Source organism: Aedes albopictus, chromosome 2 (genome assembly GCF_035046485.1).
Source record: "Aedes albopictus strain Foshan chromosome 2, AalbF5, whole genome shotgun sequence".
In the NCBI taxonomy this organism is placed as follows: domain Eukaryota; kingdom Metazoa; phylum Arthropoda; class Insecta; order Diptera; family Culicidae; genus Aedes; species Aedes albopictus.
In genome coordinates this window covers 481,403,403-481,429,979 of record NC_085137.1, presented here as the reverse complement: position 1 = coordinate 481,429,979, position 26,577 = coordinate 481,403,403, and the positions used below count along the sequence as shown (strand labels likewise).

The 26,577-nt window shown below is 42.2% G+C and overlaps 1 protein-coding gene across 1 annotated transcript; it reads right to left on the bottom strand.

Annotated features, from left to right (window-relative positions):
• On the bottom strand, window positions 1-26,577 carry LOC109429037 (UDP-glycosyltransferase UGT5-like). Its single transcript, XM_019704870.3, has 3 exons — window positions 26,364-26,577; window positions 1,266-1,743; window positions 1-1,202 (listed from the first exon to the last, which is right to left on the bottom strand). Exons 1-3 carry the CDS (start codon window positions 26,394-26,396, stop codon window positions 130-132), a joined length of 1,584 nt encoding a protein of 527 aa, XP_019560415.3. The 5' UTR covers window positions 26,397-26,577; the 3' UTR covers window positions 1-129.

Sequence of the window (26,577 nt, the reverse complement as noted above, 5' to 3'; positions counted from 1 at the left end):
TTTCATAGACACTTTGCATAACATTACAATTCTATTTTCATATCACTAAATGTACAGAGCTTTGTATCTTCATTGTCATATTAACAAAAGCTAACTCGTTGCTTATGGAAACATTGAAAAACTACTTTATTAATCTGTCTTACGTTTTTTGTCACCCAAGACAACACGCAATAGCTTCCGAACAAGCCATACAGTCAACAATAAAACACCAAGAACTAACGCCATCACATCCAGCATAGCAAAGCTTACCCAAGGGAGGTCTAATCCTGCCGATCGCAGTTGTGGCGCTCCCTTATGTCGAATTACATACTCTACCCAGTAGAGAGCCTCATCCAATGCCGGCACTGGACGATCCCTAAACACTGCGGAAACCCTGTTCATATTCTCCTGGTACTGCGGCTTGTGTAACAGCTCATCCAAAGCCCATCGGAACGAAGTCTCGGTTACGTTCGGGAAGTGCAACCGAACCGCGTAACCTCCCAGCACGGCCTTATTCATATTCAAGTGCTGATCGGCGTAGATCGGTATACCCAGCATGGGAACCGCTCTGTGAACTCCCTCCTGTGTGCCCAGAAGACCTCCATGCGTGATGAACACCTTTACGTTCGGATGCGCCAGGATGTCATTCTGCGGCATCCACGTTTTGATCAGTACGTTGCTTGGCAGGCCCTTCACCGATTCGTCCTCATATTTCCACACTACACGTTGTTTTATCGATCGGAACACGTTAAGGATAGCTTCCAGCTTATCCCGGGGCATATCTGAGCTCTTCACGTTCGTACCCAAGCTGAAATAGATGGCTCCATGCTCCGCTTCGTCCAAGAATTTCTGCAAGTCCTTTGGCAGCGCCTTAGGTTCCTTGATGTGAAGTCCTCCGACCTGAATCATTCCGGGTACTCGTGGTCGGGACGTTGTCAAGGGGTAGTAACTGTTCAGGAGTACAACAGAAATCTGTCGCTCAAGAGCTGCAATCTTTGGCAGTGGACCAGGCAGATGTCCAAAATAATGTCGTGCCATCGCTTCTTGTCTGGGCAGGTAGTAAATTGTTCTCAACAACTGTTCGTACAGTGATACTCCCGTGTTGTACATTCGTTGCGAGAAGCTCATCTTGTCCATGAAGGGTAAAAACTCATGTGGAACATGAGAGTACATATTCATCATGCCCATCAGTGGGCCCATGTAGTGGGCAAACCCAAATGTACCTGAAATTCAAATAGAAGTCGCTAATATAACTCTCAACGAGGAATTACAACCGGCAAACTCACCAACAGTCACAATGGGCGCCTCATACTTGTGGGCAAACATTAGGTACGCCTCCTGGTAGAACTGCTCGGCCAAAATCAGATCGAAATGGCTCTCGTCGGTCTGAATGAAATGCCGTACCCCATCCCGGGTGAACCCATGATGTGCCGTCTCCAGTCCCATATTGTACAGAAATCCCATCAACATCTGATGGATGGAAATTTCCGTCAGATCGTACAGCGAATCCACGTTGACCGATTTCTTCCAGAAGTCATAGATAGGGGCCACCCGTAGATCGGTGTAGTTTTCGTGCCTTCTGGACAGCGGATAGTTGGCAATGACGGTGACCTGATGGCCCCGGTCCAGCAGTCCATTCAGGATGGCATCGATCATCATCCAGTGGCTGCGGCTGGGAAACACGAACACCCCCAGAATTCGGGAAGAATCCGTTTGGTGCCATGCCAGGGCACTGAACAGCAGAAGGGGGATGAGTTTTGGAAGCTGTAAAAAAGTAATAAGTAATCATGTGAATGATACATAAAGCGATTTTCACATCATTCAGCCAATGCCTGTCAAATGGTTGACGATATTCCGTCGAAAATCTTACTCTGCATATTACACGATCATTCACGATGATCTTCAGAAAAAATCTTTAGGATTTCTTTAGAACATTGATTTGTGAGTTATACGGGGAATTGTTTGTTTTTTTCCTGGAAAATTCCTACAGGAGTTACTTGCTTATAGTAGTAGTAATATTGTTTAATGAAATTAACAGAAATTTCTCGGAAAATGCTATGCAAGCTTCTTGGAGCATCGTGGCCGTGCGGTTAGGGTCACCGTCCGATTCCCGCGATGAAACTTTTCGCGAGAAAGAAATATTCTTCTTCGTATTCACTGGTGCATTTAATGTATGTCGTGTCCGTTGTCTAGCGTTAAGTTTCGTTAAGCCTCTGGCTGAAGACGGTGTCATTGTCTTACCTTTAAGTTTTTTTGTCAGGAGTTCCTTCGAAAAATTTGCAAAAATTTTTCCATGAGCTCATCGGAAGATTTCTCTGAGATTGTATTCCAAGAAAAAATGGAGCGAACCTGGTGTAATGATTAGAACATCTGACTTTCACACCGAGAATCTGGGATCGAATCTCACTCCCGACAAACTCGCAAATTGTGGGTTCTTCCTTAGGAATGAAAGTAGCCGTTGGTCCCGAGATGAACTAGCCCCGGGCTAAAAATCTCAAAACAAAAATGTTTCCTCCGGAAATTACTCAAGAAATTACTTTAAAAGTTTCTCGTAAAATTATCCAATGAGTTCATCAAGAAAACTTTCTGGGCTTTTCTCCTAAAACTCCTTCGGTAATCACTTGCAGTAAATTTCCGAGTAGGAGTTATTTGGAAAATGTGTTAAAGAAATAATTGAAGAATTTCTTAAGGACTGCGGTAGGATATTCTTTCATAAACATCGACAAAATTCGTTAACTGTAATTCGGAAAATTTCTTCAGAAATTTGATGGGGGATCCGTCTAAACCTTTTTATAATTACTTCTTAAGTTCTAAGTAAAAATATTCTATTGATTGCTCGGCAAATTCCTTTAAGAATTTCTTGGGGAATTCCTTCAGAGCTTTCTTAGATGTTTTTCAAACAATTCGAAAACACCTTCCAGAAGTTATTCGGATAACTAGTTTGGCAGTTTTCCAAAAATATCTTTGGGAAGTTCATCCAGATATTGAATAAAAAATGTCTCCAACAGAACTAATTCATAAAATTAGTTTCAGAAGATTCGGCAAATGCCTTCAGGTTTTCTTGGACAAATTTGTCCAGCAGTTCCTCAAGCAAAGATCCTCAAGGAGCTCTCCAGCCAAAATTTTATTCCAAAAATTACTTACTATTACTATTATTGACAGTTCTCCGTAAAGGTCCTCTACGAGCTCTGCTAGATTTTCATTGGAAATGTGTAGGTCATTTCTTCAGAAGCTCACCGGAAAATTCCTAATCAATTCCATGAACAATATATCTAAGAATTACTCTCCAATTTCCTAAGGAGTTTCTTAAGAAAATTCTCAATTATGTGTATTATCGTTGAGAATTTTCTGCATGATTCCATTAGAAAATTCTACCAGGAGTTCTTCAGAAAATGTCTCTCCTTTGGGAGAGATACATGATTACCTGAAAATTTTACGGAAAAATCTTTAATAGCTACTTATAAGCAATTATTTCCAAAGCTGCTAGAACAATTCCTCAAAAAAGCCTTCAGAAAATTGTTGGTAAACCCATCTAGGACTTTCTTCACAAATTACTTCAAATGATTTATCGGAAAGTTCTTTCAAAAGTTCCTCGGACAATTCATTCAGGAGTCTCTTGAGGAACTCCACCAGGAAAAAATCATCAAGAAGTGCTTCGAAAAAACAAAATGTTCTAAGAATGGGTCTGACGTTTTCTTATGAATTCTCCGCAAAATACTTCCAGTTTTTTTTTTTATGAAATTCATCCAGGAAATTCTTTGATATCATGTTCGATATGTTCTTGAAGTCACTTGAAGAAATTCCTCCTGTAACTCAATATGAAATTTTCTAGGATTTCGTCTTGAAATTTAACCATGATTTAAACTGAAATATTTTTGGGGGTTTTCTAATAAATTCCTATAACAGGTCATAAGCAAAACGCTCGCGAAGTTAATTAAAAATTCTCCAAAATTTCGTCGGAGAATGATCCTACTGGCATCTTTTTGTAAGCCACGTACTGGGAGTACATAAGTTGAAAATGTGCATAAATTGAAAAAAGCATAAAAAGAGAAAATAATAGGCATAAAATAAATCAGTGCTTTATGAGAACTTGACGAGATTAAGTTATATTCCTCGAGGCTTGAGATGATGCTATAAGGAGAGCTCTAGGTGTGTCAGGGGAGCCTAAAAGAAAGAATTCTTGTACGTTTCAGGGAATCGATAAGTTATGCCCCATGAGCATTTAAGTGGTATTTAACGATTTCAGGGTGTTCTGAGTATTCCAGAGGCGTTGCTTCAACAATGATGGAGACATTTACTTGCAAAGAGTTACACTCACTTGCTATTTTCTCAGCTCAGAAGCGTGCAATTATGAAACGTTGTATAGACGACTTTTGCCTTGTGGTTTTGTCTAAAAGTTTGCCGAATAAAGTAGGGGTCGCACACGCATACCGGAGTCGTGAGGGAGCTACGAAGGCAACTCTCTCTTTAAATTACACTCACCTCGTGAAAACTCGCTTTCACAGCTCCGTCTCGACTTTTGGTATGCGTGTGCGACCCCTACTTTATTCGGCAAACTTTTAGACAAAACCACAAGGCAAAAGTCGTTCATACATCGTTTCTTGATAGAACGCTTCTGAACTAAAAAAAAAAGAACAAGTGAGTGTAACTCTTAAATCCCTGTGCATAAGGTTTCAAGGGAATATCAGGGGCTTCTAGGAGCGTCCAGGAGAGGATCAGAAAGGATTTCAGACTTGCTTACGAATGCCATTATAGGTGTTTAGGGGAAATTAAAAAAAAAATAGATCTCCGGGGCCTGAATGCCCTTAACCCCCTGTGACCTCATGATACGACCTGAAATGCTCTATTACTCAGAGAAACCCCATGAACCCCTCACAACCCTTGAAATTCAAAAAAAAAACTCCAGAGATCTCATGAAACGCTCCTTAGACCTTCTGAGATGCCCAGAAGCACCATGAAACTTTCTTAAATGCCGCAAACAAAAATCCAAATGCCTCTGAAACCTCCGGAAACCTCCTAAAACGTTCCTAAACATTGAGACCCCTGACATCTATACATAGGCCTTTGAAATGCCTCTGAAAATCATCTTAACCCCTTTTTTGACCTCCTGAAGTGCCCTGAGGCTCCCTGAAACGGTTCTGAAACCCCATGAGACCTCCTGAAATAATCTATGTCCAAGGAGATAAAGGAAATTTGCATTACTAAATGTTCCTGAACCGAACAGGAAGCGAGACTACTACTCTCAGCATGGGCATGCTGAATTCTCTCGTCTTTACAACTGTGACTATGTACAGGGGATGGCCAAAATATTTGGGATAGGCAACTTTTTTTCTCCCACAAAAAAATTCAACATGCTGTAACTTTTCATAGAGTGCATCAAAAAATCTCAAACTTTGACTGTTTGTCAACCTATTATATATGCATCATTGGTACAAATTTGGGCTCGATTGATCAATTTTTCGCGAAGTTAGAACCGTTCGGGTAAAACACTATTATTTAGCCAACTAATTTTTGAACTGTCATATCTCGGAAACCAGTGAACCGAATTGAATGAATTTTTTAACGTTTATCAACAATATATTAATACTCAATACGACGTTATTAATTGTAATATTTTTCCACGGCGAATTAAGTTATACCGGATTTTAATTTTTACCCATATAGAGTAAAATAAATCAAATTTACAATACCACACAAAAAATACTAAATGTGTTCTTCCTTCAATCTAAATAGGCTCTAATATATCTGATTAGAGATAACTTGAGAACAGAAGTGGAAAAGCTTTGGATATCAACACTAAAATTTATTTACATTGATGTAAAAAAATGACATTTTTTCGAGAAAAATCCAAAAAGTGTCAATCAAAGATAACTTTTTTCAACGTTTAAAAAGTACCTATGTTTTAATAGTTTGTAGAGCATTTACATATTGTTAGTGTACGTTCAAAATTTCATTCAATTCGGTTAACTGGTTTCCGAGATATGACAGCTCAAAAATGAGTTGTCTGAAAAATAGTGTTTTACCCGAGCGGTTATAACTTTGCGAAATATTATTCAATCGAGTCCAAATTTGTACCAATGATGCACACATAGTAGGTTGACAAACAGTCAAAATTTTAGATTTTTTGATGCGCTCTATGAAAAGTTATAGCTTGTTGAAATTTTTTGTGGGATAAAAAAAGCTGCCTATCCCAAACATTTTGGCCATCCCCTGTATATGTCTAGAAATGCCTTCAGGGGATAATTGGGAAATTCTTCCAGATATTTCTCGGAATATTTCACCAGAATTTACCCAGGAAATTCCTTAAGAAATTTCTTACAAAAGTTCTCCAAAAGTTCCCTAGGAAATTTCTTCACAGTTTAGTTTGTGAATACTTTATTGGGAAAGTTATCCAGAATTTGACCGAACATAATTTCTTGGAGATTGATCAAGCAAGTTCCTTAGAAATTTTGTAGAAAATTCATTTTCCAAGAATTCCTCATGGAGTTTGTTGAGCTTGTCAGAAAAACTTTCCAAGAATTCTTAAATTAAATATTTCAGAATTTACTCTTAACATACCCTTGGCAGATTCTCGAGAAGTTTCATCTAGAGTTATTCAAAGAGTACATAAGAAAATTCTTTTTTTTTACATGTTCGTATTAACTACGAAAATTCCATTAGAAGTTAAAAATTGTTCAAAGAGTACCTAAGAAAATTCCAAGATTTTTTTTTCAAGTTCGTTAACTTCGAAAATTCTATTAGAAGTATATTTGAGTAGCATTCCTGAAGATCGAAATTAAAATACAGTTCCAACAATAAATCTTAATAAAAATCACTTCTAACACAGTCAACTACCGAACAGTCGTAGATGGGCTCAATACAACCTATGCTCAACACTATCAAAACAAATGGTTGCCGTAGAAAGCAATGAAACGATAATGATAACACTACCACATACAGCTTAGAATTAGATCAAACCGACCAGTCGGTATAGTCGAAAAGTTTTTAGCTATCCATCCCGCCATCTTTAAATTTACCGTTGACCATTGTCCAGTCTATCTTCTAGTATAGTGTATGTTGTTGATAATTACTAAAGTGTCCCAGTGTCCCAAAATTGTAGAACTGTACAACATTGTAAGTCTAATTCCATAAGAGCTATTTCTTTATTTTATATTCAAAGTAATTGATAGGCATACAAGAAGCTCCCTCTCAAAAATCCGGCAATACCTTATTCAGTCTTCAAAGATCATCATTGGGAGCGCGAGTTTTAAAAAGCAAGATTTGGAAAAATTCAAACTTGGTGATCAATTCAAATCTTCGCATTTTATTGCTCTTATGCACCTTTGATCAAAAATAGTGCATCACTGATGCAAATCATTTCATACTAGTTTAACTCGAATGCTTCTGATCTCTCTGATGTTCAAGTAATGTCATCCTGAATGTTAGAAAAGGACTTGAAATGCATTGTTGCACTGCATTTCGCACCTCAGTTCACTTTAATGCGTCCATTGGTAAATCGTAATAAACGGCGTCACCTGAATTCAAAGTGTATTATTATACTAACCTAGCCTGAATCTATGCCTTAATCCTTTCGTAGACTGGCTGATGTATAATTGATCCAGGAAGAAGCATCAATTATTGAAGCTGATAACAAAAAGTAACCAATATGTTTAACCTTTCAGGACGCGCGCCCATAATTTCCTGTATGACCCTCAAATTGCACTCACGCTCGCGCTGATTACGAGGACAGCGTAGGATAATTATTTGTTATATGTAGAGCGATTAATCTTTTTAAATATGTCCTATCTATGTAGTTACCCCTTGAAAAACCCGATTTAATCCACCTATGGTGAACAGAACCCTTCTTACACTTATTAAAATAATTGCTGTATTATTTGTAACATATTTATTTTGTGTAATTGACCAAAAGTTCTAGAAAATATTGCGGATTTGGCATCTAGTGGATTGGTTTCCGAAATAGCTTCATGGACCATGGACTAAACTACCATAATTGCCAAGACACCTCCTAGAATCTTTAGGGAATGTTTAAAAAATAGCTTACATATTCTGGAATATTGTATCTTTTGTTAACTGCCAAATAATCTTGAATCGATTAACAAATGGATAAGAAAATCAGCGAGATGCACTTTGTCTAATATCTCTTAATCAGTCGAATAAATTAGCTCCGAAGTATTCATGGTTATTGTGTTAAAAGGACAAAAATGATATATCTACTAAGTTAATCAGTTTTGGCATTAACTAGTTATTTTGGCTGTCCGGTGCTTGCATTTTTCCAACAATATATAAATTCAAAGCTTTCATTTAATATATTGTTAGTTTTCATAAAATTCCTGTGTATCTGTAATTTGTTAATTATAATTTTGTTGAAAACAATAACCTGCTAGAATACACTTTGTTTGAGATCAGCATAATTTATTGAAAATAATTTCCCATAGACTGGTGAAAAACTAATGCAAGATAACAAGTGAATATAATAATAAAAACCCGGATTAATTCACCTAGTGATGATAGCGCCTTTCTCGTCGAATATATACTCATGATCTTTACGTCGACATAAGCCGATCCTGAGAACACTTATACGCTTAATACGATTCATGTAAAATTTGACCTCCTTATGAACCAAATTGTGCACAGTAATTTTAGACGCAAAAGAAGATTGGAAAAGCTTTATTCAGTGTTGATGCTTTATATTACATAACACCACAGGAATTTGAAATGGAATGGTTTGATGAGATTACTTTGGTTACGATTTTATGCTCTTGTACATATATGAAGACTTTGACTATTTCTTCACTTTTAATCTTACCCAACGTTTACCAGGCTATCAAAAAAGCCACCATTTGATTTATTGCTAACATTGGTTTTGTTCACTTTCATAATTCCACTATTTTAAGTGCCGCATGCTTGGGTTTGGTTCAATTTTACGTTTGACCATTTCCGGCGGACACCTGGAACCGATTCCATGGCACTATTGGTTGTCCCAAATATTGTATGGATATGGCTATTTTCTTGTCAACTGGTTATCAGGCTGCCTAAAAAGCCGCGAATTGATGTGTCCCGTGGATAAGTGCGTCACGCTCAAATTGGGAATTTTCGAAGTTCCCTTCTCCTCTTCGTACGGGTTTTTCCTATACTTAACCTGGTAGCGGTCGCATCGTGTACTGAGTACACGCACCATGAAAAAAGCTCACTTGTAGTACAAAGCGTGTGCGTAGTGTCACTGAGGGTGGCAGAAGACGCGACTGCTCGAGGGTTAAAATAGCTTGTCACCCCCCTCTCAGCTCAGCTTACAACCCCCTCTCCCCCTAGGATCGTGACGTGCTTAAAGGATGGCCTCGTGTATGATTTTGGTTTACTTCTATATTTTACCATTTCCGGCGGGGCACTCGTTACCTGTTCTTCAACACTACCGGTTCTCCCAAATGTGCGTCTGAAACTTTTTGCTGACAAACTGTCAATTAGGTTATTGAAAAAGCCGCGATTTGGTGTGTTGCATGCATAGGTTCGGCTTACTTTTATATTTTAACACTTATGACGAGACACCCAAATTCGGTTCCCGGACAGGTCTGCGACTATTTTTTTTTTGCTAACCGTTCAACAGGTTACCGAAAAAGTCGCTGTTTGATGTGTCGTATGCATGGGTTTGGTTTACTATTATATTTGGACGCTTCCGGTGGAACACTACCGGTTCAGATATGGTCGTAGACTAGTTTCTTATTAACCTTTCATTAGGTTATCAAAAAAGCCGCGCTCTGATGTGTCGTATGCATGGGTTTGTTTCACTTTTATGTAAGGCGATTTCCGACGACACACCCGGAACTGGTTCCGCAATACAACTGTTAGTCTCCAATGTGGTCTGAGCCTACTTCCGTAATAACTGGCCATCAGGGTATTGGAAAAGCCGTGATTTGATGTGTCGCATGCATGGGTTTGGTTCTCTTTTATATTTGGCCACTTCCGTCGGGACCCCACGGAACCGATTCCGAAACATTACCGGTTCAGATATGGTCTGATACTGTTTTCCTGCTTATCGTTCATCAGGTTATCGGAAATTCCTCTGTTTGATGTGTCGCATGCATGGGTTTGGTTCTCCTTTATATTTGGCCACTTCCGTCGGGACCCCACGGAACCGGTTCCGGAACACTACCGGTTCAGATATGGTCTGATACTGTTTTCCTGCTAACCGTTCATCAGGTTATCGGAAATGCCGCTGTTTGATGTGTCGCATGCATGGGTTTGGTTCTCTTTTATATTTGGTCACTTCCGTCGGGACCCCACGAAACCGGTTCCGAAACATTACCGGTTCAGATATGGTCTGATACTGTTTTCCTGCTAACCGTTCATCAGGTTATCGGAAATGCCGCTGTTTGATGTGTCGCATGCATGGGTTTGGTTCTCTTTTATATTTGGCCACTTCCGTCGGGACCCCCTGGAACCGGTTCCGGAACACTACCGGTTCAGATATGGTCTGATACTGTTTTCCTGCTTATCGTTCATCAGGTTATCGGAAATTCCTCTGTTTGATGTGTCGCATGCATGGGTTTGGTTCTCCTTTATATTTGGCCACTTCCGTCGGGACCCCACGGAACCGGTTCCGGAACACTACCGGTTCAGATATTGTCTAATACTGTTTTCCTGCTAACCGATCAACAGGTTATCGGAAATGCCGCTGTTTGATGTGTCGCATGCATGGGTTTGTTGCATTTTCATGGCTGACCCCTCCCAAGGGTACGGGTCCGGAACACCTAAATGGCCATAACTCCGGAACGGCTGGACCGATCCGAACCATTTTCAATAGGAAACAATGGGACTATATGCCGCGTCGAATGAACCATCGGTCATTAAAATCGGTTGAGGTTTACTACCAAAAAGTGATGTGAGTTTTTTGTACACACACATACACACATACACACACACGCACACACACACATACACACATACACACATACACACACACAGACATCACTTCAATTCGTCGAGCTGAGTTGATTGGTATATGTGACTCGTCCCTCCGGATCTTCTATCAAAAAGTCATTTTTGGAGTGAACATATAGCCTTTCCAGTACACTTAGTGTACGAGAAAGGCAAAAAGAATTTATTGAAATACTCTTCGTAAGATATCTCAGTAATCAAATGTCGAATCGAAATAAAATTTCAGGGCCTTATACAAGGATATTGTAGCTTCCATTTGGTGCTTAGAGAACCCAAATCGGTTGACAGATGGCTGAGATATGTATTATGGTACCCTTGGTCCAAAATCTCTCAAAAAGTTAACCTGTATTACTCCCAAGTACTCTTTGAAAGATATCTCGCTGATCAAATGTCCAATCCTAATGAAATTGTATAGGGTTCTTCTAGAATGTTGTAGCTTTCATTTGGTGCCACGATAACCGAAATCGGTTGACAGACGGCTAAGATATTTATTATTATACAATTGGTCAAAAATCTCAAAAAGTTTAGTTGTATAAATCCTAAGTACTCTTCGAAAGATATCTCGGTAACCAAATGTCCAATCGAAATAAAATTTCTGGGTGATCTACTAGGATACTGTAGCTTTCATTTGGTGCCTTGAACTTAAATCGATTGACAAACGGCCGAAATATTTATTATGATACACTTGGTCAAAAATCATAAAAAGTTTAGAAGTATGACTCATAAGTACTCTTCGAGAGATATCTCGGTAACCAAACGTCCAATCGAAAAAAAATCAATAGCGTTCTACTAGGATGTAGTAGCTTTCATTTGCTTCCAAGAGAACTCAAATCGGTTGACAGACGGCTGAGAAACGTGCGTGACTTTTTTTTGTAACGCACATACACACACACACACATACACACATACACACATACACACACACACATACAGACATTTGCTCAGTTCGTCGAGCTGAGTTCATTGGTATATGAGACTCGGCCCTCCGGGCCTCGGATCGAAAGTCGGGTTTTCGAGCGATATTTATACCCTTCTTATGGGTGTAAGAAGGGTAAAAAGGCTTTTCCTACATACATTCCGTGATATTTTTGCTACTGTTTATTAAGCTCAAATATTACAAAGAGATAGTAGCTTTTATGTATTTGATGCAATTGCATTTTCATGTATAACTAACTTGTGTAACCAAATATGATCATAAAAAATCTGTTGACAAACGGCTGAGAAATGTATTATGATACATTTTATCAAAAATCTCTCAAAAGAGTAAATTTCATTACTCCTTAGTACTTGTGGAAAGATATCTCGGAAACAAAATGTCGAAACGGCATGAAATTTAATAGCATACTACTTGGATGCTGTAGCTTTCATTTGATGCTGAGAGAACTCAAATCGATTGACACACGGCTGATTCATTTATTATGAAGCATTTTGTCAAAGACCTCTTAAAAAGTTAAGTTGTATTACTCCAAAGTACTCCCCGAAAGATATCTCGGTTACAAAATGTCCAATCGGAATGAAATTCAAAAGCGTTCTTCTAGGGTGCAGTAGCTTTCGTTTCGGGCCTTAAGAACCCGAATCGGTTGATAGACGGCTGAGAAATTTATGGTGATACACTTTGTCAAAAATATCTAAACTAATTAAGTTGTACTACTCCCTAGCACTCTTTGAAAGATATCTCGGTAACCGAACGTCCAATCAAAAAAAAATTCAATAGCGTTCTACTAGGATGTAGTAGCTTTCGTTTGGGGCCTTAAGAACCCAAATCGGTTGATAGACGGCTGAGAAATTTATGGTGATACACTTTGTCAAAAATATCTAAAATAATTAAGTTGTACTACTCCCTAGCACTCTTTGAAAGATATCTCGGTAACCGAACGTCCAATCAAAATGAAATTCAATAGCGTTCTACTAGGATGTAGTAGCTTTCATTTGCTTCCAAGAGAACTCAAATCGGTCAACAGACGGCTGAGAACCGTGAGTGACATTTTTTTGTAACATACATACACACACACATACACACACACGCACATACAGACATTTGCTCAATTCGTCGAGCTGAGTTGATTGGTATATGTGACTCGGCCCTGCGGGCCTCGGATCGAAAGTCGGTTTTCCAAGCGGTATTTATACCCTTCTTATGGGTGTAAGAAGGGTAAAAAAAGGCTTTTCCTACATACATTCCGTGATATTTTTGCTACTGTTTATTAAGCTCAAATATTACAAAGAGATAGTAGCTTTTATGTATTTGATGCAATTGCATTTTCATGCAGAGCTCCTTGAGAAACCAAATTTGATCATAAAAAACGGAGGCAGAGAAAATTAGAAAAATAAATAAAAAGCCTTCTGCTGGGAACCAAGTAGCTGCTGTCTTGACTGAAGGGATTCACTTGATACAGTTTTTCTCATCTTACCAGGTTGACTACTGAAGATGTTCTACCTCAGCTAAGAACGTTCGTTAATCTGGTCCCCGCCAGCAATGATATCCACCTAGTGGTGATAGTGCCTTTCTCGTCGAACATGTTCTCACAATCTTTCCGGCAACGAAAGTCAAAGTGTTTCTGAATCCGAATATTTTTATAGAAAAGCAAGCATTTTATCAGACATCTTTGAATTGACTTAAAACTTATTGATTGCACATAGTCCGACATTATGTTCAACGTATAAGCAGGGCTGAAAAATATCAGACTTCTCTGTTGATTGCTTGAGCACTTTGTTGAGCACCTTCACTAACACTGGAGGCTGATCAATATCAAGACGATACTAACAAGCTAAGCTATAACTCTTTACACAATCACAGATCACATTTTTTTTCTGAACATTTGGGCTGTATCTTATTGACCGTTGAAAACAAGAGCGATAGGTAGTGAGTATAGTGCGACGTCTGTTTGTATGTGGGTTTAATTTGTAAGATTTTGTTCTCTTACACATATTTATCGCTTGCATTGGTTTTATTTACTTTCGTAGTTCCGGCGAAGCGCCAAACGCTGGTTGTGCAACCCTACCGGTAGTCTGTAATGTGGTGTGAGCCTATTTTCTAGTTAACCGTTCTTCGGGTTATTCAAAAAGCCGTGATGTAATAGGTTGCATGGTACATTTGGTTACTTTCGATGCGGTACCGGAACAGGTTCCGGAGCACACCGGGTCTCCCAAATATAGTCTGAGACTATTTCATTGCTAACGTTCATTAGGTTACCCAAAAAAAAAAACACGATTTGATTTATCTCATGCATGGGTGGGTATAGATCACTTTTACATTTGACCACTTCCAGTGGGACATCCAGAACTGCCCAAGTAACCACAAGCATTATATCATTGCACGAATTAGACTGAATATCAACCTTTGCAATGCGAAATGCAGTAATTCCACACTTGTCATGCAATAATCCTTTAGATTGGCATTATCAACGTAATGATGCATTGCATTTTTCTTTACATTAGGGTTCATTAAAAGGTGATATAAGATAATTCAATAATTCAACACTTCAAAAACTGAATAAATGCAATGTACAAACTAGCAAAGTTGGCTCTAACAATACAATTATAAAAGCTTGACTCTAATGGTAAACAAATGAAATCAAGAAGATTGAACAACTTTACGGTCAACTCTAGCGGTCTTCAACATTTCTGGTTCGACTCCCGACTAACTTAATCCCCGTTTGAGCCACCGATCGACGACAGCTAAACCTTTTTAGAGATGACCTTTTCTCTTTTCTGAAGGCTGCTTTCACATGCCAATAATGATGGAAATCACAATTAGCATATGAGCAGTGTGCGAAGGGTATTTTAATCGAGGATTTAATTTTCTTATATTGATTAAAATTTTTCTAAAATGCATTATGTATTTATCAGTAATTTATCAGAATGTGATAAATTACTGTATTCTATTACATATGACATAGTCGTTTTGACCTCTACTGCAATGATTGAGACAGAAGAACAGTTTCCTTTTAGTTAATGAAATATCTGCTGTTATCACTGCAGCAGAAACGGTCCAAGGCGCCAGCACGTATGGAACTCATCTAGCGGTCTTCAACACTTCTGATTCGACTCCCGATTCAGCGACAAAAAAAAAATAATGGTTAAAACATTCATGTGTGGGGGCATTAGTACCGACGATAACGAAACGGTGCTAAAAATAGATTTTTGTTTTGGTTTTTCGTGTTGCACGTATCAAGCATTTGCAAATGCAAATGTACAGCACATGCATTTATGTTACTTTAGCAATGGCTGTTAGCGTGCTGCAATATGTGGCACTAATTTGATTTTAGTGGGGCCCTTTTCGACTTTAATATTGCTTCAATGAGGTATTTTCACAATTTTAATTATCAATATATAGCAAAATTGATGCACTTATATACGGCTTCGTGGTTACTTGGGTGGTTTCGGGACACTACCGGTTGTCTAAAATATGGTCTGAGGCTATGTTCTTACGAATCGATCATCGTGTATTCAAAAAAGCTGCAATTTAATGTACTGTCAAACACTTATTTGTGCATTTCGCCAGTGCCGGCGAGACACTCGAAAGTGGTTCCGGTACACTACCGGTAGTCTTAAAGTGGCCTGAGACTTTTCTTGCCGACCGTTCTGCGCATCATCTAAAAAGCCGATATTTAATGCGCGGTGTGCATGCGTTTGGTTCCGTTCTACATTCGACCACTTCCGGCGGAGCACCTGGAACCGGTTTCGGCACAGTATTGGTCTTCCAAAGTGTGGTCTATGATTGTTTCTCTTGTTAACCGTTCATCAGGTTACCAAAACAGCTATTTATGGGGTTGGTTCTCCTTTACATTTGACCACTTCCGATGGGGCACCCTTAATCGGTGAGGAATACTACCGGTTGTTCCAAATATGGCCGGAAACTTTTTTTTATGCCAAATCAAGATACCTAAAAATCCGCGATTTGATTTGTCGCATGGGATTGGTTCACTTTTTTGTTTGGCCATTTCCGGATCAGATACATATGGTCTGAGAATATTTTCCTGCTGACTGTTCATCAGGATATCAAAAAAGCCACTATTTGATATGTCGCATGTATGGGTTTGGTTAACGTTGAAACTTGGCCACCTCTGGCGGGACACCTGGAACCGGTTTCGAAACACTACTGGTTCCGATATGTTCTGAGAATGCTTTCCTGCATACTGTCCATAAGGTTATCGAAAAAGCCGCGGTTTGATATGTCACATGCATGGTTTTAGTTCAATTTTATATTTGGCCACTTCCGGCGGGACACCCGGAACCGGTTCCGGAACACAACCGGTTCAAATATGGTCTGAGAATATTTTCCTGCTTACTTTTCATCAGGATGCCAAAAAAGCCACTATTTGATATGTCGCATGCATGGGTTTGGTCAACTTTTATACTTGGCCACCTCCAGCGGGACATCTGGAACCGGTTCCGGAATACTACCGGTTCCGATATGGTCTGAGAATGTATTTCTTCTTACTGTTCATCAGGGTATCGAAAAAGCTGCGGTTTGATATGCCGCATGCATGGGTTTAGTGCACTTTTATGTTTGGCCACTTCCGGCGGGACACCCGGAACCGGCTCCGGGACACTACCGGTTCAGATATGGTCTGAGACCATTTTTCTGCTTACCGTTCATCAAGTTATCGATAATGCCGTAGTTTGATGTGTCGCATGGATGGGTTTGTAGCGTTTTCATATCTGGCCCTTTCCTGGGGTACCGGTCCGGAACACCTAAATGGCACTAACTCCGGAACGGCTGGACCGATCCGAACCATTTTCAATAGGAAACAATGGGACCACATTCCGCGTCGAATGAACTATCGGTCATTAAAATCGGTTGAGGTTTAGTTCAAAAAAGTGATGTGACCTTTTTTGTACACAGACATACATACACACATACACACACACATACACACATACACATACATACACACATACAGACATTTACTCAATTCGTCGAACTGAGTTGATTGGTATATGTGATTCGACCCTCCGAGCTTTCTAACAAAAAGTCGTTTTTGAAGTGAACATATAGCCTTTCCAGTACACTTAGTGTACGAGAAAGGCAAAAAGGCTTTTCCTACATACATTCCGTGATATTTTTGCTACTGTTTATTAAGCTCAAATATTACAAAGAGATAGTAGCTTTTATGTATTTGATGCAATTGCATTTTCATGTATAACTAACTTGTGTAACCAAATATGATCATAAAAAATCTGTTGACAAACGGCTGAGAAATGTATTATGATACATTTTATCAAAAATCTCTCAAAAGCGTAAATTTCATTACTCCTTAGTACTCGTGGAAAGATATCTCGGAAACAAAATGTCCAAACGGCATGAAATTTAATAGCATACTACTTGGATGCTGTAGCTTTCATTTGATGCTGAGAGAACTCAAATCGATTGCACACGGCTGATTCATTTATTATGAAGCATTTTGTCAAAGACCACTTAAAAAGTTAAGTTGTATTACTCCAAAGTACTCCCCGAAAGATATCTCGGTTACAAAATGTCCAATCGGAATGAAATTCAAAAGCGTTCTTCTAGGGTGCAGTAGCTTTCGTTTCGGGCCTTAAGAACCCGAATCGGTTGATAGACGGCTGAGAAATTTATGGTGATACACTTTGTCAAAAATATCTAAAATAATTAAGTTGTACTACTCCCTAGCACTCTTTGAAAGATATCTCGGTAACCGAACGTCCAATCAAAAAAAAAAAATTCAATAGCGTTCTACTAGGATGTAGTAGCTTTCGTTTGGGGCCTTAAGAACCCAAATCGGTTGATAGACGGCTGAGAAATTTATGGTGATACACTTTGTCAAAAATATCTTTTTTTTTTTTTTTTTTTTTCTTCTAAACCATAGGGGGATAAATCTGCTCATCAGACACCCTAACAGGAAGGTTAGGGTAGTGTGGGGATGAGGCCGTCTTCTACAATGCCGGTAGAAGCCAGGACTACTCTCTCCTCGACCCACTAAAACACATTCCTATGGTCGCCAAACCCTACGTCTCTCCGGAACCACCAAGAAGGTATTGCTTCAGAGAGGGGCTAGTGCATATCGCACCCTCAAGGTTAGCTGCCGTAGCCTAGCAGCAACGAACATCGATGACTCGCACTGGAGAGTCCATCACGATAGCATGCTGGCGCTTAGCCAGTTTCCCGAGTGGTCCTCGCCACTCCCTTTGTCCTCGGAAGGCGGGCAGGGTCAACCCCGCCCGCGCCCTACTGCTGAGCGGACATCAAGAACTGATGCCCACGTGCAACCCGATCTGACCTGCCCGCAAAGGAAGGGTATCACTACCCTTCAGGCCCTATCAGATGCACCCGTAGGTTGCAGACAGCAGGATCTCACCTACCCCGACCCTTGCCGGGGACCCCTTTCCAACCGCGGGCTCAGATCCAACCCAGTAGACCGACGCCACGACAGCACCGCTACCGGGACTTCCTCTCCGCGGCCACTTAATCGCTGTAAGGGTCGATCTCGACCGCAGGGCACCGGTATGACCTACGAAGCCGACTTCGAACCCCTGGACCACCTCTTGTACTGCATCTGGACTAGCCATTCTCCGAGTCCACGCGCCACCTCCTCTGTAGCTCCCAGACGATATGGGTGATTGCCGTTGAAACGGCATTCCAGCTAATCTCATCCCTACACATTCTCTGGACCAAGTTGTCCGGAGTTGTGTCCTCCCCGCATGTGGCAAGCATGCGGTCACGCATTGTGCGAAAACGCGGGCACACGAACAACACGTGTTCCGCCGTTTCCTCTAAACCATTGCACACTGGGCATTCGGGAGAATCCGCATGCCCGAAACGGTGTAGATACTGTCGGAAGCAACCATGACCTGTAAGGACCTGTGTCAGGTGGAATGAAACTTCCCCATGGCGCCTATTAATCCAACTATCTACCCTCGGTATCAACCTATGGGTCCACCTTCCTTTGGTGGAACTGTCCCACGCGCGCTGCCATTTGACCATAGAGGCCATCCTGACAGTTTTGCGTATGCCTCTTGTGCCGCGCATTTCGAAGCACTCCATGTCCTCACTGATAAGAATGCTGATAGGCACCATACCAGTAATGACACAGAGAGCGTCGTGTGACACGGTACGGTACGCGCTTGCAACCCTCAGACACATAAGCCTGTAAGTACTTTCCAGCTTCCGTCGGTAGCATTCAGTACTTAGCGCGGTACCCCACGCCGGGCCGCCATACCTAAGTATGGACGTAGCAACACTAGCCAGAAGCTTGCGCTTACTGGCGTACACCGCTGAGCTATTGGACATCATCCGGGACAGTGCCGCAATAGCTGTGGAGGCTCTTTTACAGGCATAATCGACGTGGCTACCGAAGGTAAGCTTATCGTCGATCATCACGCCCAAGTGCTTGACAGAGCGCTTCGACAGGATAGTGCACTCTCCTACACTGATCTCCGTCTGCTGCGCCGACTGCATGTTGTTAACAACCGTCACCTCTGTCTTGTGGTGAGCCAGCTCCAGTTTTCTGGACCGCATTCACGCCTCTACAACCTTGATCGAGTGGTCGGTAGTCAACTTCACCTCCTCGATCGTTTCACCGTAGACTTCGAGCGTAATATCGTCGGCAAATCCGACAATCACCACTCCCACTGGGTACTCTAACCTCAACACCTCGTCGTACATGACATTCCATAACACCGGACCCAGGATGGAACCTTGCGGGACTCCTGAGGTTATGTGAAAGCACTTCCGACCCACCTCCGTGTCGTATACTAGTACGCGATTCTGGAAGTAGCTTCCGAGAATCTTGTACAAGTACTCCGGTATCCCCAGACGCAAGAGCGCATCGGCAATAGCAGCCCAACTGGCGCTATTAAATGCATTCCTTACATCCAGAGTCACTACCCCGCAGAAGCGAATTCCCCTCCTCTTAGGCTCGAGTGCTTTCTCGGCGGTTTTTGTAACCGACAAGATAGCGTCTACGGTGGACCTCCCCTTCCGGAAGCCATACTGGTTGCTCGAGAGACCATTTGCGCCCTCAGTGAACTTCAACATTCTATTGAGGATGATCTTTTCGAGCACCTTCCCCGCCGTGTCAATCAAGCATATTGGTCTATATGCCGACGGGTCTCCGGGTGGTTTCCCCGCCTTTGGCAATAGTACCAGGCTCTGCCTCTTCCAAGCTTCTGGGAAAACTCCCTCGTCCAGGCATTTCTGCATAGCAGACCTGAACATCTCGGGAGCTTCTGCAATAGCTACTTTTAAGGCCAGGTTCGGAACTCCGTCCGGACCTGGGGCCTTACCTACGCTAAGGGACTTAGCTATCCCCGCAAGTTCCACATCGGTGACCCTTTCCTCATCGCCAGCCCCAGTCCCCGGCTGTCCTACGAAAGGAGGCCAAGGACTAGGATCATGACGCGGAAAAAGTCCTCCAATGATCCCCTCCAACATCTCTGGAGATTGCTCTGTAGGAGCCATCACACCTCTCGTCTTGGCCATAACGATCCTGTAGGCATCACCCCACGGGTTCGTATTGGCACTCTGACAGAGACCCTCAAAGCAGGCCTTTTTGCTTGCTCTTATCTCGGTCTTGAGCGCGGCTTTTGCAGCGGCGAACACCACCCGCCGTTCGTTTCGCTCTTCCTCTGATCGTGCTCGCTGCATCCGCCGCCTAGCCCGTAGGCAGGCGCGGCGCAGGTCCGCAATCGCGTCGGTCCACCAGTAAGCCGGTGGCCTCCCATTTCTAGGGTGGACTCTCCTAGGCATGGTCGCATCACACGCACGTGAGAGCACCGCTACCAGCTCGTCGCCGTCTAAACCGAGTAAGTTTCGCTCACGGCGGAGCGCTTCCCTAAATACCTCTTCGTCGAAGTATGATGTCTTCCACCTACGAGGGCTTGGCCTTGGCCTAGCCGCCTCTTCTTCTATCCGCTGTCTGCTGTTGTTGTAGCCGATACTGTAGCGAACCGCCAGGTGGTCGCTGTGAGTGTAGCCATCATCTACTCTCCAGTTCGAACTACTTGTTAGGCCAGGACTACAAAAGGTCACGTCAATAATTGACTCCGCTCCGTTTCGACTATAGGTACTCTTGGTACCGACGTTAGCCAAGTCGACATCTAAGATGGCCAGTGTTTCTAGCAGGATCTGACCCCGCTGGTTCGTGAAACGGCTTCCCCATTCCACAGCCCAGGCATTAAAGTCACCCGCTATTACCACCGGCCTTCGCCCTGTTAGCACGGTCGTTAAGCGGTCCAGCATTTGCGTGAACCGCTCGATCGGCCACCGCGGAGGCGCATAACAGCTACAGAAGAAGACCCCGTTCACTTTGGCGACCACGAAGCCCTCATAGGTAGTAGACACCAACTCCTGCACGGGGTATTTACCCGTCGTCCATATCGCCGCCATTTTCCTGGTCCCATCCGAGGCCCAGTTGCCGTTGCCGGCGGGTACTCGGTATGGGTCCGAAATGATGGCGATATCCGTCTCCCACTCAGAAACCGCCTGACAAAGCAGTTGCTGAGCCGCATCACAGTGGTTCAGGTTCAGCTGCGTTACCTGCACTGTGATTTGTTGCTCACTGCGGCTTTCTTAAAGGCCGGGCACCCTGGACCACCCATCGCATGTCTGTTTTTCGAGGTTTTCCCGGTACAGATCATGCATATGGGCGGACTCGTGCAGCTTTGGGCCTTATGACCTTCAGCGCCGCATCGCCTACACAGTTTGCGCCTGTCGGGGCCTTTGCAGTCCCACGACTTGTGTCCTGGTTCCAGACACCTGAAGCAAACCTCCGGTGGCTCGTGGAATGTCAGGTGACATACACACCAGCCCACCTTAATACTCCCTACTTTAACGGACTTTTTAACATCCGCCACAGGTAGCTGAACCAAAGCTATCTGTGTCCCTGCTGGCCCTCTCCGTAGCTTAACGGCTGCGGCGGCCACCTGCACATCGCACTGTTGCCGCAGTGCCGTGACGAGCTCTTCCACTTCGGTGATCTCGTCAATGTCTTTGACCTTCAGAGTCGCCTCATGTGTCAGAGCCCTCACCTGCACACCTTCGCCAAGGACCTCTTCTGCCAGCCTTTTGTAGGCGGCGCCCTTGTGCTCCTTCTGGCGCTTCAGCTCCAGGATCATCTCGCCCGTACGAGTACGTCTAATACTGCGTACGTCGGCTCCAAGACCCTCAAGCTTGGCGTCGCTTCGCATCGTCTTCAAGACGTCCGAGTACTTGGACTGTTCCGTCTTGATGACGATAGCGTCGCCTTTCTCACGCCTGGCACCTGCCTTCCTACGCCTTGGTTTGGCGTCCTGTACTTCTACCTGCGGATTCACCTTCTTCTTCTTCTTCCGCTCTACCTTTGTCCAAGGGGGGTCTTCTCCTTGGACCGCCCTGCTCTGTGGCTGCTGAGGGCCCACCATTGGTCGCAACCCCTTATTCCCATCATTCCGGGACGGGCCAGCCTTTTCAGGCCCACCCTTCCCAGCTTTCCGGGAACCCTGGCTGGGGTCCGACTTTCCAGCGTTACCACCGGCTTTCGGGGTTATTATACGCCTGGCCTTGCGGGCGCCGCCAGACAGCTCCTCACCTGACGGCTGCCTCGCCCGCTTCTGCGAATGCTTGTCACGTTTGTCACGAGCATTCGCTTCCACACTCCTCGGACTACCTGCGAAGGAGAAGGCCTCTGTTTGTGTAAACTTCGACACATTCTCCTTTGCTGGTTCCGCAGCTGTAGCAGCCAGCAACGCCACCGCGTGCTCCTGCTTGGCCTCATCGACAGACACTCTAAGTCTAAGCAAGGCCGTTTTCAGGTCCTTGCTTATATTCGACTTAGTTGTCGCAAAGTCGATGATTTTGCCAAGCTGGTGCTCAGCAACCTCTAATGCGGGCCGTCCTTTACCAACTTCTTGGCTTATGGCCCTCAGCAGCCACGCTCCGTCCATGACCTCCACCGGCTGGCTTGCCGTGGAGTGGACAGGAGCTCCCACGCTTGAGCTACGTAAGCTACCAGCACCTGACTCCTCGCTTCTCCTTGTCGGAGACCTCATCAACCCACTTCTTGCGAAGGGGTTGATCGCACCACTACTTCCACCTAAGTTATTTGATTTTTGATTTTTGCTCATACTTGTTCCCACGAGTTGCACGAGAAATAATGTCCACCACGCCAGAGCTCTGCATTAACGCGGTAAGGGACAGCATACTGTGGGGGGTGCCCAGGTACCCCACAGGCTCCGTTAAAGATCGAGCATCTTTTTCACCCCCTCGATCACTCATTCCTCGGCACGGGTGTCAAAAATATCTAAAATAATTAAGTTGTACTACTCCCTAGCACTCTTTGAAAGATATCTCGGTAACCGAACGTCCAATCAAAATAAAATTTAATAGCGTTCTACTAGGATGTAGTAGCTTTCATTTGCTTCCAAGAGAACTCACATCGGTCAACAGACGGCTGAGAACCGTGAGTGACATTTTTTTGTAACATACACACACACGCACATACAGACATTTGCTCAATTCGTCGAGCTGAGTTGATTGGTATATGTGACTCGGCCCTGCGGGCCTCGGATCGAAAGTCGGTTTTCCAAGCGGTATTTATACCCTTCTTATGGGTGTAAGAAGGGTAAAAAGGCTTAATAAAAATCCGAAACGTCGGGAAAAGCAAAACTTGCCGTTCTGATTTACCTAAAACTGAGAAAGCCAGCATTCCGGAATCTTAATAAAGATACTTGGGAAAGTTATCACGAAGGTCATCGGAAAATGTCTTTATAATTTACTTTGAAAAGGATTTTCTTAAGAATTTCCACCAGGAAAATTATTTCAGAAGCTTTCCGAAAATTTTCTTCTGATGTCCCTCGTTAAAAAAGTCCTCTCCACCAGATTCTCGAGAAATTTCTCCACGAATTACCCTGAAAGTTTCACTAGTAGTTTCTTACAACATACTTTCAATTGTTCAATTATTCACACTGGAATTTCTTAGAAATTTTTATATACGCCCCTAGGAAAATTTCTCAAGTTGATTGTGGGAACTCCTTAGAAGCAGTGCTCGGGAATTTTTTTTTTTGTGAACATTCTTGATTTTTTTTTCATCCTGGAGTTCTTTAGGAAATTGCTTTAGGATTTGCGAGAGAAATTTTCCGAAAGATTCCACGGAAATCTCTGTCAAAAGTTCCTAGCGAAATAACTCCTGGATTTTTTGCCGAAAGGCTTCGTGGAAAAGTCCTTCTTCAAGAAGAATTTGCAACATATTTTCTTCATCGCTGTTTTATTAAAGCATTCCATACAGGAATTCGATGATTCGTGGGAATCAATTCCCGGCAGAAGAAAACCCCTAAGGTTTAGATAAATTGTCGAAAAACTAGCCGGGGTATTACCAAAGCAAATATGCAATGTATTTCTTACAAATCTAGTACCACACCAAACGTGCCCCATTACCAAATATATTCCTGGTAGCAGGTGCCCTGAAAAAGTTGTAGAACAAATTTCTGGCATTAACAACGAATTACTTTTAAGGACAGACTCGTTAGAATCCCAAAATGGCCGCCACAATGGCCGACTTTGGAACCTACTCACGATTTCGAGCGCACAAATCTCTGCGTGAATAAAACCAGCACACCTGATCTTCTTATTTTAAGCTTATTACAAGTGAGCAAGAACAGTATAATAAAATGCACTGTTGTTTGAAGCTTGCTTCTTGAGATTTGTGCGTCTGAAATTTTGATGCACTGTTGAAACGGGATTTCAAGACGCTTGTCCTTAAACAAACTGAATTCTCTTTACGCTCTAAATAAAAAAAAAAGCTTCACTCAATTCGAACTCCACCCATTTTAGGCGAAAATTGAGTTTTAAGCTTATGCATACACTGTCATACAATTTCCTTCTTAGAAGCTCTCGCCAAACTGATGGAAAAAATAAACCGCTGCTGAAGGAAAAAAAATATGAAGAAGGTTATGACGATTTTGGAGGGGAAATTTTTGGGGACATTAATAATGAGGCCATTACAAATATTTATTTCATTTTTTGTCCCACCACTGTTTGGCTGATCGAGGGGGGATAAAAATAATAAAGCATTTAATCTTGAAAATATTAAGAACTCATCGGATTTGTTAAAGAATTTTCAGCAAGACCCGATAATTTGATACCTAATTCATATTTGTCTGCACCGTAAAAATGCAAAATCAAGCCAATTTTGTTAAAGGGAGAGAGACAAAAAGACAAAATTAAATTTGTATCAGCCTAATATCTACAATGCAAAGCATTTTTAGTCGTTCTTTGTTTAACTTGGCTTGTCCAATTTGAAGTTTAGTTGAAAGATTCCATAACATTCAGTAATGCTTCCTTCCAGTCATCTCGTCGAAACTCTTCCTAAAAGATACAATTTAACTGTTTTAAACGCCAGCTAAAAATTCTTAAACATAATTCAAGAATAAATTTTCAAAAGTTTCAAGATGTGATTTAAAATATCTTCAAAAGGTTGATCTTTTTTTCAAGTAAACTTCTATAGCTTCCATTAAGAAACATGTCAGAAATTCTTCAATGCTATTTAAGTTTCTAGTCATTGCAAACCTCTAACAGAGTCCTCCAAACCTCCAGAGTCTAACAGGACTTCTTTTTTAATGTTGCGAATCAGAATTCAGGCTAAATCCAGTTGGCTAAACGAAATAGTTTGCATCACCAGAGATAACATAACGATGCGTTTATTAGTGCATCACACACAATGCATCATAGCTTTAAAATCGATGTTACTACCGTCTTTGGCACAAATGTCCCAAATGGAGGGTAACGTGCCTCTGGTACCGGCCTTCTGATCGTCTGATCGTCTTGCCCCGGTCATACGACACAATTCGACCTTTGTTGAAACGTACACCTAAACGTGAAACCGTCTAATTTTGCGCTTATACTCGCAGCCGCAACTGCCTCTTTTCCAGCCTCTGCTAGCCACTGCTTCCGAAAATTCTGAGTTGATGCTATTCGAACCCAGAAATTTAACATCCTGAATGAAATTCAGTGGCCAACAGTAGCGAAAAAAAAAACAAGTATCCGTTTACACTACTGCAACGTTTACTCGATTTGCTACTATCTGTAGCTGTAAAAAACTTTTGGGAAACCTTCTTGCACTAGCAGTGTTCGGTTCATGACCTGCATTTTTGTTTTTCGGATTTAATTATTTCCTCAAGATTAGATAACACCCCGATAATCCGTCGATTCAATTTACCCCAAAGGGAGTCTTATGAGCCAAACTTCTACATGCTAATCAGACACGCACGCGTTTTCTAAATTTCGGTCGATGAACCACGGACGCTAGTCGGTAAGTTGTTTCGTCACACTTTCATAGATAACCGAGTATTTATGTCTAGACCACCTAGACTGCTAGCTATTTGAATGATTTTTATTGCACAGAACATATCGTTATCACTGTCACGACTATCACATCTTCATTCATCAAAGATATATACTTAAAGCACTAATCACTCACAATTATCACTTAATTCCCAAAAAATGCAAAACTTACCATATTGAAATTCCGCGAGTCTTCACCGCGCATCAGCTGTGCTCCTATCAAGAAGAGCGTTGCGCACACCGGCTGATTGAAAACTGACACCACGAGTCCAGTCCAAATTGACCAAAGGGTACGGCCTCATCACTCGACTGGTCAATAATCTCTATTCGGACGTCGCGGCGGGAGCACCGAAAAAGTGCTTACGTCATTCTGTTGAATTCACCAA

What these genes read in the sequence shown, in the direction of transcription:
- LOC109429037 (XM_019704870.3), bottom strand. Translation starts at nt 26,396, where the DNA reads ATGCGCGGTGAAGACTCGCGGAATTTCAATATG. An exon ending in ACTCGCGGAATTTCAATATG is followed by an intron (nt 1,744 to 26,363) that starts GTAAGTTTTGCA and finishes ACTTTTTTACAG; the next exon opens with CTTCCAAAACTCATCCCCCT. An exon ending in GGCGCCCATTGTGACTGTTG is followed by an intron (nt 1,203 to 1,265) that starts GTGAGTTTGCCG and finishes TTTGAATTTCAG; the next exon opens with GTACATTTGGGTTTGCCCAC.